Source organism: Eleginops maclovinus, chromosome 2 (genome assembly GCF_036324505.1).
Source record: "Eleginops maclovinus isolate JMC-PN-2008 ecotype Puerto Natales chromosome 2, JC_Emac_rtc_rv5, whole genome shotgun sequence".
NCBI classification, from domain to species: domain Eukaryota; kingdom Metazoa; phylum Chordata; class Actinopteri; order Perciformes; family Eleginopidae; genus Eleginops; species Eleginops maclovinus.
This window is the reverse complement of record NC_086350.1, coordinates 5,460,903-5,477,572: the sequence shown is the minus strand read 5'-3', so window position 1 is coordinate 5,477,572 and position 16,670 is coordinate 5,460,903. Positions and strand designations below refer to the sequence as shown.

The 16,670-nt window shown below is 41.5% G+C and overlaps 1 protein-coding gene across 1 annotated transcript; it reads left to right on the top strand.

Annotated features, from left to right (window-relative positions):
• Positions 1-881: 881 nt before the first annotated feature.
• Positions 882-4,901, top strand: ppib (peptidylprolyl isomerase B (cyclophilin B)). Its single transcript, XM_063903566.1, has 5 exons — positions 882-1,138; positions 2,085-2,198; positions 2,534-2,627; positions 3,228-3,412; positions 4,492-4,901. The coding sequence occupies exons 1-5, from the start codon at positions 1,004-1,006 to the stop codon at positions 4,612-4,614; spliced, it is 651 nt and encodes a 216-aa protein (XP_063759636.1). The 5' UTR covers positions 882-1,003; the 3' UTR covers positions 4,615-4,901.
• Positions 4,902-16,670: the final 11,769 nt, after the last annotated feature.

Genomic DNA, 16,670 nt, shown 5'->3' with positions numbered 1-16,670 from the left:
AATAAACATTTAAAAAAAGATGAAAACGTTCTAATCTGGAAATTTGGTGACACTAGATTTGTTGATGCGCTGACATTGTGCATATTGCTTAATACATCTGTTTATTACAGTTAACTTAAAGGTGACAGGATACATGTATTTTTTGACAGAAAAAACATTTAAATGTATTAGTCGTGTACTCACCAATGCGAATGAAATGCATAAGAAATACATAACTGCATCATAAAAATGTGTATAAATCAATGTTAAACAACAAAAGTTAACCCAATGTGATTGAGTTTACAGTATATGAGCATATTAAAGAACAGAGTCAAATGATTAAACGTTTAATGCTAAAAAAAAGTGATAAAACAATATGTCTGATCACAGAAGAATACAATTTCTCTTGTTTTATTTGATGCATGCAGTAATCACTTTTTAGCTTTAAATATCATTATTATTTCTACTTCAGAATCAGAATTATTTTATTTGTGGGGACATATAGGGTATTAAAACAGCATAAGTATTGTGCAGATTAAGTAAAAACAGTATATTAAACAAACATATTAAATAAAAAAGCAGGCCCACGTAAAAACAAATAGCAGATAAGTACATGGTAAAAACTTAAGTAGCAATATATATTTTTCAAAGATCGACCTTACAAAAATATAGAAGTAGAAGCTAATGTTTACAGATTGTGAATACATTTAAAGTGTGTTTTGCACAAAAATGTATAGTTTATACTTGAATTCAATGCTGAGGAATGCTGGGAAATCTCTCGCAACGCTCTAACGCGTATGCATCTGATTGGCCCAAACGCCAGATACATGAACCAATCAGAGGCCTGTGCGTCGTGCGCTGTGTTTGAAGTCCCGCCCCTGGTGCGGTCGTGGAGGAAGCGCAGGCCCGAGCAGCAGCGGCCGCCTGGCACAGTCTCCACCCCGGATACCACTCTCCTTACCCCGGCTCATATAAAGGTAGCAAGATTTACAGGGCCGTCTCCGGGCAGCGTTTTTTCTCGTTGATGGTTAGACTCTGCGAGAGAAGGATGAAGTTCCTTGTCGCCGTTACGATCATTGTGGGATCCCTGATTTTCCTCGCTTTCCCTAATGGCTCATCTGCGGACGAGAAGAAGAAAGGCCCCAAAGTAACAGCGAAGGTAGGTGTTAGCGTGTTAGCCCGCTAGCTCGCCTGCTAGCTGGATAATGTAGGGAAATCAGCTATCCCCATTTAATGCTAAAAGCTAGCTGCATACTGCTACGCCACGTCACAGACAAGTTAGCCTCCCACGGCTCATTATTGTCTCGTTTAGCTAACAGGCGGCTAATATGAGGCTAATTGTAATGCAAAACATAGTTTACAATCGTTTTCAATGGCATAAAACCAGGTTAGCAGACAGTAAATGAGTGGAGAAGCACATTCCTTTAAAATCCTGGCTAATGTAAGTGGAGCTAGCTATCGTAGCTAGAACTTTGGCCTAACTGTCGCTGTTTCCAAATGCACATATTATAAATGTCCTACATCCATTTAGGAAGTAACGAGTTCAGACTTTGTCTATTAATGATATCTGTGGCTAACCCGCTGTGACACATTGAGGTGTTGTTGTGTCTGGGTGCAGCAGGTTTGTCCACGTCTGCAGTTAACGGGAAGCTTTGCAATGCCGAGAGGCTCTTTTTTTTACATCAGTGCAAAACTTACAATGACTCCTCTTCACATGCAAACTACTATTGTGGAGAAAGACTGACAAGCCTTCTTTATAAATGCATGTTTATTTTAAAGGCCGCCTTTCTTGTGTTTTGTACTGTAAGTGAAGAGTTAGAGTCAGTTAAAACTAAACTAATTAATAGATTGCAAGATAAAGTGGGTTTAGTAAAACTTTAATTCAAAGCGTTATTTCCAGGAGAAACTTTCTTTAAACAATGAATATCTCTTTAAAACCCAGTTGGCTGTTATCCAGAATTCCATCAGTGAGAATGGCTGCAGGCTGACTCCTCAACAAAGGAAAACTTGATGACAGTGGTCATGAAAAGAATTGCATGGAGTCAATCTCATTACCATAAGACCAAGGGGTGTAAAATAACGTTATGCTTTGACTTCTTTTCTAGGTGTACTTTGACATGAAAATTGGGGATGAAGAAGTTGGAAGAATTGTCATCGGAGTTTTTGGGAAAACGGTTCCCAAAACAGCCGACAACTTTATCGCTTTGGCAACAGGAGAGGTGAGAGCATCACAGTCTGTAATGTGTGACAGTCTGCGAGCATTCGTTTGGACAAGGACTCACCAGTGACTGCAGATTAAATGAGGGGAAATTCCAGGCGTCGTCCCTTCTTCTTTTTACACAGTAGTGTCTCATAGAAAGGGTCTTGAGTTGAGTTTGCAATGTTTACTCGAATCAATCCGAGTCAACATCCTTGTTTACTTGCCCAAACCATAAACCTGCATGTCCTGGAGAAACACTTTGAACAAATAATTGCACTATTTCATGTGAAATACTGACATCAGGTAGCCCTCAAGTGTGTTTAACTTTACATTGTGTTTGTTCTAATTAAACAGAAAGGATTCGGTTACAAAGGAAGCAAGTTCCACAGAGTCATCAAGGAGTTTATGATCCAGGGTGGAGACTTCACCAAAGGAGACGGCACTGGAGGTAAGCTGGCCACCGATGCCTGCAGAGTGGCATTTAGGTCAGACGTTGTCTCTACAAGATCCCACTTGTTAAATATGCTGTCCTGGACATTTAGGTCTTAAGGCATGTTTCACATTTTTCGTGGTGTCTTGTTACTTTTAGAAAAAAATAATTCCACAGTGCAAGCTCTCAGGATGATTCCAACTTTCTAGTACTCGCTTTTTTGTTTCGATAAAATGCGGGCACCCAATTTGCTTTTTCTTTTACTAAATTGGAGATTCATTGTAATATATAAAACATAATGAGCATTTTCAGAGACACCGTTCTGAATTAAGCACCGAAGCTTATCATAAACTTTGTGCCAAGAGGTATTTTAAGGGTTGCTGCCCTTTTAGTGCTCGTATAAGTCGGGGTTATTTGACATTTGGCAGATGCTCTTATTCACAATGACCCAGTGTTCAGTATTTTTGAATAATAAAATGTCATCAGATAAAGTAGAGATAAACATTTGGCAGCAATTCAAATGAGAAGCGACTATGTGTACATATGCTAAACATCAACTACTTTATCTTGCACCGAGTTAAATGGGATAAATAAGATGTATGTTTTCTTTAATTCTAGGCAAGAGCATCTATGGAGACCGTTTCCCTGATGAGAACTTCAAGCTGAAGCACTACGCCCCTGGCTGGCTCAGCATGGCCAACGCCGGCAAAGACACTAACGGCTCTCAGTTCTTCATCACCACCATCCAGACCCCGTGGCTGGACGGCAAACACGTCGTCTTCGGAAAAATCCTGGAGGGCATGGTGAGTGTCAGGCGCGGCACTGAGAGGATGTCAACTGTGGCTGTAGTCAGTTGTTGAGTCAAAGTTGTAGATACGCAACGGGGATTAGCTGCGTTTCCACCAACTGGTTTGGAGCCAATAAACTTGTCTTAAACCTATTAGGCTTGCTGTAATCTGCCAGTATATTTTAATGGCAGAGTTTAAGAGGTCTGTAAAGTTCGCCTAGTTATCCTACCCATGTTCAAGAGACAAATCAAGAGGCCTTCAGGAATTCAAAAGAGCATGTTTTAATCATTGCTGTGGGAGTAAAGGGATTCTGGACACTTAATATCTTGCAGTTGCACTTAGAAGTGACTATAAAGCTTCTGGAGATCTTTGTTGCAGTACTTTGGAAGTGCTTTAAGTGTTCTTAAAATGTGTTTAAACCCTGGATTTAATTACATTGTTTTCCTGCTCCTCCACATAACTGCATATTCATATAATCATGATGGTGCGAAGTGACTCCGAATTGCACCGAAATGAATAGAAATTATCGTGTCATCTAAATCGGAAACTGTCACATCAATTTGGTCCTGAACATTCCCAGATGTCAGGGTGTTTACTTTTCTTGTGGTTTTGTCTTTTGGTCGTTTAGTTGTTTTAACAAAAGAACTGCACACTGAGAATCTCAGTCGTCTCCTATGTTGGGAGGCTTTGATTTACTTGTCGCAGACTTGAATCAAGAACATAAAAGTCTTCAAATATTAAAACTGATGGTGAGAAGCGTGCAGGACTGTAAAGTTTAGGTCACAAATGACGTGTTACAGATTAAACTGCCTCATAGTGAAAACAGATGTATAACCTCCTCCCACTACACGATTAAACTAATGCTTGTGCATAAATGCTGCAGTAATGATAAACCAACACATGGAAGGGGATCCTTCTGCATAAAGGGTACGTTTTACTGAAATTTGAGGAAAGAACCTGAACCCTACGGAAAAGCTAGAACAATCACAATACTAGTTTATGGTTCCCCTTTAGGTAAACTTTTGTCCATTTGTGTTCTGGCAGTGCTGAATCAATATAATGACCTACCTTCTTTTTTTTTTTACTTCCTCCAGGATGTGGTGAATAAGATCGAGGCCACCAAGACAGACGGCCGGGATAAGCCTCTTAAAGATGTCATGATCCACGATTGTGGCAAAATTGAGGTGGAGAAGCCCTTCGCAATTGCCAAGGAGTAGAGCACTACTGAGGGAAAACGGAACAGGACTGTGGAGGGGGGGGGGAGGGATTGTGCGGGCCACCTCGTTTTATTACCACAACAGCCCTGTGGTCCTGCAGAAGGGGATTCTGGGAGATTCTGTGTCGGTGGCTGCTGTCTTAAAGCACCGGAGGAGCATCGAGCAATCATGACGCCACTTTGGGTCCATTCACCAACGAGCATTCCAAGGTGCAACCAACTGTTCGTTGTTGTTTTTGTAAAAAAAAAAAAGAAATCTAAAATAAAGGTTTCAATTTTTGTTAAAAATGCTGAGTGGATTTCTTTACACCAGGTAGCAGGTTCATGTTTTGGCTGTACATGTTGAGAAGAATGTTATAACTCCTGGTTTACCTTGCTATATTCAGACAGAAGATATGGTTATAAGCACCTGGAAAACCCTCCAATCACTCTACACATTGTTTACATCCACACACACTTTATGACAGTACTTGTTATGACCCCTAGAAGCGCTGTTCACTCTGATATATTATCCTATGCTTTCATTAAACCTTTATCTTTATATAGCATATATTTCTACAAGAAGAATACCAAGTCATTTATTAAAAACTTGATTTCACTGCAATGGTAAGATATTGTTTCCCTCATTTGAATATTTCCATTTTATGCGATTATTATAATCGGCTTCTGGAGGCCAAACATCTCTTTTATACTTCATTTGATTTGATGCTTAAAATGAGTTTGTAAAAGACTGATACAAGTCACAGTTTAACCAATACTTTGTTTAGGTTAAAAGTATAACACTATTAAAGTTCTTTTTGGGCAGAATTTTCCCTTTCATAAATATTGTTATATAAATTCAGTACGTTTGCAGGTATTTATCCTACTTGCTTACATTCCCTTAGAGTTGTATGGGACCAGGACCTCGGGATTAACATGTCAGATGATCAGTGGGGACATATATTAGACCTACACCTCTTCTATATGTGCAAGGCATAGTTTATTGCGTACATTTTACTAACGCAAAACTGGCTAGGATGTGTCCTGACAGGTCTGACGCATGTAACAGATGTAAACAATCTCCGGCTGACTACATGCACATGTTTTGGTCGTGCCCTAAACTATCAGAGTTCTGGTCTGCAATATTTGGTTCACTCGGGATGGTCTTAGGTGAGACAGTGGACCCTAGCCCCCTCACTGCCGTTTTCGGAATTCCTTCGTCACCCAATGCACATTACCACACGACGAGTATGGCATTCACCACTCTGCTTGCGAGGAGGCTTATTCTCCTTAAATGGATACATCCCTCTCCTCCCACCCATAATAGATGGATACACGAAATCTTGTATTGCGTTAGGCTTGAAAGGATTAGGTTCTCCCTTAGAGGCTCCCTGACGACGTTCCATAAAACCTGGCAGCCTTTTTTGGACCACATTGACACCCTTACTGTTGATGAAGAACCCAAAACTTAATTCTGAGTAGACACCCCCCCCCCCCCCCAGTTTGTCAAAAAAAACTAAAACAATAATCTATAAACTTTATGATTTAAATACGTTCATTTCCTTTTCATTTTGCAGAGTAACTTTTTCTTACACATAGTGTCACCTCTGCACTCAAGTTCACTTTTTACAGATCACATTAATGTGTGTGTGTGTGTGTGTGTGTGTGTGTGTGTGTGTGTGTGTGTGTGTGTGTGTGTGTGTGTGTGTGTGTGTGTGTGTGTGTGTGTGTGTGTGTGTGTGTGTGTGTGTGTGTGTACGTGTGTGTACGTGTGTGTACGTGTGTGTACGTGTACGTGTGTGTGTGTGTGTGTGTGTGTGTGTGTGTGTGTGTGTGTGTGTGACCTCTAGAGGGCGCCCTCACACAGGAGATCCCAGCTCACTGCAGGACAGAGGCAGTCCGTGTTTGTGGTTTCACGTGAGATTTTACTGCAAAAATGAGGATTGTGCATTTCTGTGGTACAATCGAAATTGTTGTGGATGTCTGGATTTTTACGTCCTATCAATTGTATCACACCAAAGGAAACATCAGTGTGATAGATCATCAGTATTTCGTTTACCAGGACAGTGTGTTTAGTCGTCATTACAGAAAAAGTTGAACACACCTTCCTGTTATTGCTCAATCTTCCTGATACTCATGTGGCAAAACCACTCCCGCCTGGAGCTTCATAAAACCTTAGACATCTGTAAAGTATGTTCTGAGTCAGTGCATGTTGTTTATGAGTCATAATTGACAGCACATTATTGATTATAGTGACGGCTCACCTGTTTCGCATCAATACAAGGACATCTCAGAGAAAGCAGTTCATTTACTCTGTATAACAAAACTCTGAATGCCCTCTGTGGGAATTAATTATAAAAATAGGCGTACATTTGGGGCTGTGTCATCAATAATATTTACAATGTGTACAATACAGCCTCCTTTTTGTATTCCCCACACAATGATTCATTTTAATGCCATATAAAGTAATGTATTCTCATGAAGCCATTTTTAGAAGCATTGTCAGAACCAGAGGCCATGGGAACAGAGCCAGGTCACAGATCAGCATTCCCAAACATGACTGAAGTCTAGTTTCATTTCTTTAGAAGTCAATCACTCATCTGCTTGTTCCTTTCCAAGTTAATGTTTTATTTTTAAAGAGCATATGTTTTTTTAATGTAGAGTTCATGTGATTTAACTTAAAATGACTTCCATACAGAAAAACACCCCATTAAATTAAGGACAATTTGTGATACAATAAATATTTTGTTTGTTACCTAACGTGAGTTACGTACCTTACGCATGTCATTTACACTTCTGTGACCTAATATAAGTCAATGATTTCTTTTGGTTGAAAGTCCTGTGCTTGGATTACACCTCCTTCTCCATACAGGGAGGGAGTTAATGGCCCGAGAAGATGCTTTGATGGATGTAATATTGCCACGGATGGGTTTGCATTTGATTAACTTAACACCTGTTGTGTTTCATACAGAGAGCAAAGGGTAACCAGTCTATAGATCAGAAGCCGAGGGGTGTGTCCATGTATTGTTATTTGACAATGTGGGAATGAGCGGTGTTAAGGTGTGTTCACATCAACAGATTTGTTGTCAAAATATGAAAGGCACTCTCTCGAGCCAGAGCTTGGTTTTTCCCGTTTGGGGTTGGTGAGGAGACATTATGTTCATCTCAGTAGAAGTGGCCCAGCTCCCTTAGAAAATATGAAGGACAAAGTTATAGGCAACACAAACCCATTTATTCCCTGTTTTGGTGATTATACCATAATGAGAAGATCCCACTAAGTCCTACACACTGGACCCACAAGTCATTGGTAGGTTGGTGTATGTGCATATGGAGATGCAGTATCAAAATTCAGCAAAAAAGTAGCCAAACATGTTTATCGAAATGTCAAGCTGATGCTTTTTTACTTTTGTAAACAGCTTTCGAAGTTTGGGTTTCAGTTCTGGTGCAATTGATTATTATGCTCCAGATTAAAATCAGCCTCAACCATCAGAAATGAAACCCTCAGACATTATTAAAGATTGTTGACAGGCTAAGATCCTTTAATACTACAGGTACACACCCTGACTGAAAAGACATCCCACCACTGGGAAAGTCCATCTTTATTTTAAGATGTAGTTGCATAATTAAAGAGGAGTGTGTAAACGCTATAATTACAGCATCATTTGGAAAGATTATCCCACCATAATCTTAAATGATGTGACCCACGTTTGCTCTAAGACGTTTATTGAGCTTCAAGGGGTTTAAACTTCATATTTGTCAATAAAATGGTTTAAAATAATAAATGGAGGGGAAATACGCTTCTTAATCCAGCCAAGAAAAAATACCTTTTTCGATGAGATACAGAAAGTGTGTTTTTGCCCGACAGTCCTTGTTTTGCCCAGATTCACTCAGGCGTCCAGTGACTCACGAGAAGGAAAATATGGAAAGAATTCCCTGGAGTAGGCACAACCGTGGTCTTGGTTAAACCCTCTGTTGTTGGGTTTGGCCTTGTTTGTGGCGATTGGGGATTGTCCGGTGAAACAGTGTTATTCTTCACTTACTGGCTTTGCTTGAAAAGCCGGACATATCTGGCATAGCTTCCTGCAAGAGGCTTTGTCACCCAGATTAAAAGAACACTGGAGAGAATCACAACACCAAGCGTGGAGGTTTTCTGTCACACTGGAGGACTGAATGTCCACATCCTACCCTCCTGCCAGGGACGAGCGGATCATATTGTCTGAACATAGCTGATAAATAACAGGTCCATCTGCTGTGATTTGGAATACCTCCTGAAAATATAATGTAATATTCGATGAGAAGATGAATTCTCCCAAGGTCAAGACTCGACCTTCAGAAAGTAAGCAGAACCCCTTCTTCTGTTTGGTTGGCAAAGCTGCAAAAATCAGTTTTATTAAAGTAACAATTAATCAAATTACTTCAAACCCACCAAACATAAACGATTCTCTTAGCTTTACAGAGTCCTTTAGCATATTGCGTCAGAAATGGAGACCACTCTACTGACTTAGCATTGCACTCTTTTAAACACAGTCAACCCCAAGAAGTCTGGGGATAGGGGTATCTTTCTGAATCCGTATTTGAGTCTTCCTTGTGACAATCTTGTTCAAACATTACCCTCAAGCCAACTTAAAAGATTGTAAAGAGACGAAGAATTGGGTGTGTTATGCTAGTAGCAGCTAACGTAGTAGCAGTTAGTCTAGACGCAGAGATAAGAAGTCGGCTACAAAGGTCAAGTAAATTCACTTATTTCTAACTCAACACATCCAGATTTCCCTTTACTGCTTCCCCCTGTAAAGGCTCTAACTGTTTAATGTTGTTTTTAGCTTAAAGTTCTGAACTGTACACAACTTGCTCAAAACCAAACAGAAGAATTTACTACATGCATTGTATGTCCTCAAACACAACTCCAAATGAATACTAATGTTGCTCCAAATTTGCAGGAAACCGATGGACTGTCCACTCCAGGTAGGGAATGAGGCCTTACCCCAAGTGAAGGAGTTCAAGTGTCTCTGGGTCTTGTTCTCGAGTGAGGGAACAATAGAGCGTGAGATGGGCCGGAGAATCAGAGCTCGCGGATACAAGCGGCCAAAATGGGATTTCTCCACAGGGTGGCTGGCATCTCCCTTAGGGATAAGGTGAGAAGTTCAGTCATCCGGGAGGGACTCGGAGTAGAACCGCTGTGCGCCTCCCTAGGGAGGTGTTCCAGTCACGTCTAGCTGGGAAGAGACCGAGGGGTAGACCTAGGACCAGGTGAAGGGATTATATCTCTTCGCTGGCCTGGGAGCGCCTTGAATCCCCCAGTCAGAGCTGGTTGATGTGGCCAGGGAAAGAGAAGTTTGGGGCTCTGCGCTGGAGCTGTTACCTCCGTGACCCTGACGGATAAGCAGGAGAAGATGGATGGATATAAAAATAACAAAGATCATTTTTGCTAACATCTCTATGAGGTAGTTATATGTGAAATGCGTGTAGGATGTTCAGCTAGTTGTGGAGTTCTTCCCCAAGTGGCCAAAAAGGGGAACATTAGATTAACGCTCCTTTTGAATTAGATCAAAGAAAATGTTTGATCTTTCTTTTAATGTTTTAAACAGGTTTGCAGATAGGGACATTACAACAGGGTTGAAGTTCATACATTGGCTGGAGTTCTCCAGGACACAGAGACTCCTCCTGTGTTGTCTTTTATTGTGTTTTGAACAATGAAATGTGTATTTTCATCACGTGAGCTCTGGTTCCTTTTATCCTCTTTCTCACACTCTTTGCAGTAGAGACCTAAATGGCGAAGTGCTGCAGAGATTGTTTCTACTTCTGGAAGCTTCTAGCCTCTCCAGAAGAAGTCATAAAGGGACGCTTCATTTGCTCAGGTACTGTGTTTGGCAGCTTTACAGTCCTGGTGCTCCTTGTGGGCCTTTTGATGCTTTTGTAATGTATCATAAATGCCTGTCTACAAATCCACCTCCGATGTATGAGTTAACTTCATGGATTGGCAATAATTGGATCATTGATTGTGGGTAATGTTTTTCTCAAATGTAACTAAATTAAATAGAACCTGACCAGCCTTGCAGAACTTGTAATGCTTGAAATTATTCAACAACAAGGACAGACACATGTACTCGTACCAGAAAGCATGTGAAACAAGCCGGTTTGAAAGAACATAACAGTGACTTTGACTGCAGAGAACAACAACTTACTCGTAACCCTCTGAGTTGAAAGGCCTGAAAAAAGTCGGGATCGAGTTCAACATAACAACAGTCGAGTCACGTCCACAAAGATAAGGAAACACAAACACACAGTGAACAAATCAGAGGGGAAGCAGTTCCGACAAGAGAAGTATAAATATACAATATGAGCAGCAGCGTGGGAAAGGTCGCTGTGGGAACTGGGCCTTGTGTTTTTGTCAATGAGTTTCAGAAAGTTGGGCTGCGACTCCGGTACGGCAGACTTTTGGGTTCCCACCCAAACCTGTGCCGGGTGGGTAGTGTCACGTCCATTTCTTCATTGTTCTCCAGTTTCCTCTCTGGTTTCTTTCCCCCTCCTTGGCTGCTTGCAGAGGTTTGTCATGTTGTTTTCTGGACGGAGCTTTCTTTCTGGACGATTCCGAGGCTGTGGTGACTGGCCGGGTTCCCACGATCTCCTGCCCTTCCTCCAGAGTTACTGCTTGCTCACCGCTCTGAACAGGAAGCAGTGCAACAAGGCCATGGAGAATGTGTGTCGATTTGGAGCGGCACTGTTGGGTTTCTATTGTCTTCAATGGGAATTACGTAAAAAGAAAAAGACCATGTGCCTGTGCCCGTGTCTTCGCTGAAGCTCATCACCAGTAAAAAGAGATGTGTGCGCCAGGGACAGTTTTTAGGAATTCACGTTAGGGTGGGCTGAGCCTCTCAAACAAGAATTCATGGGTAATCAACTCAAAGTACAAGAAGGACTGTCAGTTTAATGGACATAGCTTGCTGGGGCTCTGTGCTTTAAAAAAAAGTATATTTCAGGTCCACGATACAGCATTTAAGTCAATTTGAAATGCAAAACAAACATGTTTTCTTTTAGATCTCATTATCTCATTTAGATCTCATTAATAATCGCTTAGATCCCTACATGCACCAGAGTTCATTCTATTAAAAACAAGTTAAAGCAGAGTTTGTCCATCTGTAGGGAAACATAAAAGCCTGTGTTACTATTGTCAAATGTGTGAGGGAACTGTAATGTCAAATTATATGTGTTGAACATAATTATTTGTGATGGGAAAGAGGATATGCTTAGATTTGTATATGTTTCTCCGAGGCTGGGAACCAATGTCTTTCTTTATGGGATAAAAAAAGATAGGAAGCACTGCAACCCCTTATCCGGACCTCTAACCTCCTTCACTGGGAAATGTGAGTTCTTTGCTGGTTATGAAGATAATTCCCATCTTTCTATAAATACATTCATGTTTACAAGTCTAAATCATGCCCACACAGCATTGATTATTGTCAGCCCTCCCGGAAAAAAAACCCCCATAACCTCCTGAGTGAACTGCTGTAGGACTACAGTTCTCATCATCTCCATCTCCGCCTCAGGAATATATTGAAAATAAGTAAAACCACAACAGACATTAGCTTTCCGCCTGCCCTGTGCAGACCAGGTGGCCGTAATGCTCTGTACACTCAGTCCATTGCACTTATCTAATTAAAGCCCCAGACTGGACACATATTTCTGGAGACATGATAAAAGCTGTGGCATGGGGACACTGTTAAGTGCTCGGATAGAGACAATAAAAGTGCTGCTGCATTCCTGCATGGTCTCATGTTGCGAGGTAATAGCAGTTGCATTGGGTTATGCTGACTAGCAAATTGAGAGGTAGATAAATAGAAGATAGAAGTTCTTTATTGATCCCAATTTTGGAAATGTTTTCATTGCAGCAGCATAAAAACAAGGCAATGTAATTACAATAAAATAGCATTTAAAAAGAGAGTAGAAAATATACATTTGAGACAAAAAATGTACACAAAACATAAACAAAAACTATAAAGCAGGATATTATATGTACAATAAGTGTGAAGGTGTGGAATATTAAATAGAATAAATATAGAATGTACAGTATGGTTTGAGTCCAGTTATCACAGTGAAGCTATGGAGCAGAGCGTTATCTGTCAGCCAGAGGGGAATTGTTATACAGTGTTATGGCAGAGGGCGGGAATGGGTTGTGTAAGAGTTTAAAATATTCAATTTTAATGTAGTTCCTCCAGCAATGAACCTGGTGCCACAAGTGAAAGTCAACTTTATTGTCAATCTTTCAATTTTTGTACAGACAGAAAGATCGAAATGCTGTTTCTCACAGTCCCGAGGTATTGAAGTATATACATAAACATAAACATGAAAAAGTGTAAAAAAAACCCACAAATAACCGTTACTTCGAAAGTATGCAGGATATATTTTTAAAATGTACATAGTGTAATGAGAGTGCAAAATATTGACCATAGCAGCTTAAAAGGGTCTGGTGCTGGATGTTTGTGTCTCTGTGTGTGGGGGGTGTTAAAGTCCAGGTCCAGGGGGGGCAGGGTGGAGAGGTGAGAGGAGAGGAGAGGTGGGAGGGAGGGAAGAGAGGTCAGCCTCCTGACAGCCTGGTGGAAAAAGCTGATTTTCAGTCGGGTGGAGGTCGACCTCAGGTTGCGGAACGTGGGGGGAAGCCGTACTCAGTGTGATGGTGTCTGATGTGTTGTTGCCGACCCGTACAGATTGGGGTCCCGCAGTGAGGAAGTCCAGCAGACAGTTGCAGAGAAAGGGGCTGAGGCCCAGGTTTGTTAATTTACAAACCAGCTGCTGAGGGATGATGGTGTTGAATGCTGAGCTAAAGTCTATGAACAGCCTCCAAACATTGGAGCTTTTAGTGTCCAAGTGGGTGAGGGCTGGGTGGAGAGCAGAGGAGATGGCATATATGCAAACTGAAACGGGTCCAGCGAGGACTTCATGATGGTGGAAGTCAGTGCTGCGGAGCGGTAGCATTTAAGCTGGATGGAGATCACTTCTTCGGCACTGGTATGATGGTGGTTTCCATGAAGCACGAGAGAACAGCCTGGCTCAGCAGGTGTGCTGTTCTTTGCTTCAAAGCGTGCAAAGAAGCCTTTGAGATTGTTAAGCAGAGAGGAGTTACTGACGCAGGTCTGTGGTGGCGGTTTGTAGTCTGTTATGGTCCAAATACCCTGCCACAGACTCTGTGTGTCTCTGCTGTCATTAAAGTGTTGTGTTATTTTCCGGGAGTACAGTCGTTTCACTTCCCGGATGCCACGGGATAGGTCAGCCCTGGCTGAGAAATATGAAAAAATAGTCTGTATGCATTAAAAAGTCAAAGTAAGTGTATTTCAATCACAAATTGATTGACACACTGGAAAAATGAACTTTAACTTGTAATATTTACACTTGATTCTTCTGGCTCCTCTGTGGTGCACATACAGGATGGTGGGTGGAAATGGGGCAGTGGGACTTACATAATAAAGTGCAGAGCTGAGGGGCGATGTGGGCTTCTTTTAGAACGAGCAGCTCTGTTGGCACTTGAGGCGTCGACATATTCAGTCCGATGGGGAGCCCACTGAGAGATTACCCACTTACACAGTTCCTGCAGACCGCCTCAAGACATTCAGAATTCTGCTGCTAGCTCGTTAGCATTTCACAAGTGACTAAATATCGTCTAAGATTTTTTGGATATCGTGAGGTGGCAAAAGTGTTCCTGGTTTTAAAGGCTGCATTACAGTGAATGTAATTTTCAACTTTTATACATTTTTTCAGGAAGCCATACTTTGCTATCTGTGGTTTCCCTTACCTGTTGTGTGTAGGTTTCTGTGCGTATAAATGGTCTGCAAAGGCTAAAATCCCTCCCTCTGGATAGTGACATCGCTATGTAACGCTCGTGCTACTATTGGCTGGCGCTCCAACACATTGTACATGTTAAGGGGCGGGTCATCTTTAAGCAATTGACCAATAAAAACAGAGCTGGCCAGTTTACCAATCAGAACAGACTGGGCTCTGGTTAGAGACAGAGGGTGAAAAGAGGTGCTTCAGCACAGGCAGTAGGAGAACAATAAAGATTTTTTTGAACATTAAAGCATGGAGACATGTCACAGTAAAGACACAAAACACAATTACAAAACGAGCATAATAGGGACCCTTTTAAGCTCACAAGCAACCCTCTTTAGCGTGCTTGTACCTGATTATTGCTTCAGACTTTCTATAAATGATGTGGGGAAAACTGACATCTCTACCTGTAAACAGAAAAGCATACTTGCAGGGCTGCATAGCAGAGAGACAATCAGCTTATAAAACGTGCTGAGTGTGACTGCAGAGGGAGAACAGCATGGCTCTCAGAGGTGAACTCAGCAGGAGATTAATCCAGTACAGGTAACATGCTGAGAGAAAAGAGGTGACAGTGTGGAAGGCACCATCACCTTGCAACTGTCAATTTGTCTTTGAACAGAAAGCTAGATTTACCCTCTCAAATGTCCTTTTTTATAGATCAGCCGCCAAAATAGTACACTGCTCTGTGTAACAGCATCCGCCATACAACATAGAAAAGTACATGTAAACAACCTGAAATCATCTGAAGAACAAAAATGGACAACGTCTCCTTCCTGTAGACGCCTATACTCGCTCGATGGCTCCATTGTTGACGAGGACCTCGCCCACAACAATCACTATCAACATCATCATCGACTTCATAACTTCCACTGAAAATTTGACAAAGACGGACTGGTTCTTTTTATCTGCACGTTACAAGAAAACAATTTAAGTGAAGAAGCTGTAGATATATTTAGACATGGAAAGAAAGTGGGAAATTGTGAGAATCATGATGTTTATTGTGTCAGTGTGTTTGTGGTTGGGAGTAAATTCACTTTTCCCCACACCGAACATGGGACGCTGCCAGCGAGGAACAATGGAAACTTTAATTAGATCAAGAGTTTGTTCATAGCACACATACAGAGGCAAACAAACACAAACACACACACAGCACTTATTCATTCTTCTTGTACTAGAGACAGTTTAATCACAAGCATGAAAACGTAAGACATGTATATGTAAATGATCTTTTTCCTTACATATGTTGTTGTTTTTTGCCATGTATACAAGGAAATGTAATGTTTTATTTGCAGCAGGCTGCACTGTGAGATCGTGTGCTTATAAACAACCCCATTTCTCATGAGAATGTAATTGAGAAAATATGTTTTAAAGGTTTTTGTAAACACAGTGTTAGCTTTTCACTATTCTTGGCCAAAAGTAGTCAAGCTAAGAGAACGGAAAGTCTTAAAAATAACAGTATCAGCCTTTGAAAGGACCCCTTACTGTTCTTGTCCTCAGTAGGTCTTGCTGCCCGGATCAAGCCCTCAAATCCAAGTTCCTCTTTGGCAAAAAGCTCCTTCAACAGGAGTCTTAAGTGAAGCGGCTTTCAGTCTTTTTTGGGGAGATAAGTGTTGATGCTCTCACTGTCAAACTGTGTTCAATAGGGGGTTAGAAAGGTTTACTTGAGTATAAATGTCCTCACAGCCTGTACCTTACTTCAAAGGGAATGCAAATTACTTTGGGCCTTCTGTCAGCCGAGCAGAAAACTATGACGAGTGTTTTCCTCTTTTTTGTTGAGTGCATGTCTTTGCGTACAGGCTGAGCAAGTAAAAATGAGTAAGTGTATAACTTGCATGACACATCCTCCAGCTCTGACAGCATCCCTGGCCCATTTCAAGAATCCACATCGGGAGGCCGCTCTTTAAGAAACTGTTTTTCTTTCCTATTCCCCACAGAACTCCTGCTGAATATTTCATCCCCAAAGCACAGATAGAGTGTCCGGTGCCGTTCACACAATCTGCCTTTTGTCTCTGGTGTGAGAAGCTCCGTGGAGAAAACAAAATATCAGGTCAGCGGTGTCTGTCTCAAGCAGCATCGTGGTGACAGGTTGAAACACGAGAGATGTTTTCCAGCAAGCATCTTGAGGGCAACTCTGCAACTCTGCAACGCTGCGCTGGAGGTCGTCAAGCGGAGCGAGGGACAGTCTGTCCTGGAAAACTCAGTTGTTCAGTTTTCACCTGAAGTTCAGTACAGATTTCTCTAAGTCTAAATAAAGAGATGCTG

Excerpts from the sequence above, each read along its gene's own strand:
- ppib (XM_063903566.1), top strand. The coding sequence starts at position 1,004 with ATGGTTAGACTCTGCGAGAGAAGGATGAAGTTCCTTGTCGCCGTTACG. Across the intron at positions 2,628-3,227 it reads CAAAGGAGACGGCACTGGAG|GCAAGAGCATCTATGGAGAC; the intron begins GTAAGCTGGCCA and ends CTTTAATTCTAG. Across the intron at positions 3,413-4,491 it reads GAAAAATCCTGGAGGGCATG|GATGTGGTGAATAAGATCGA; the intron begins GTGAGTGTCAGG and ends TACTTCCTCCAG.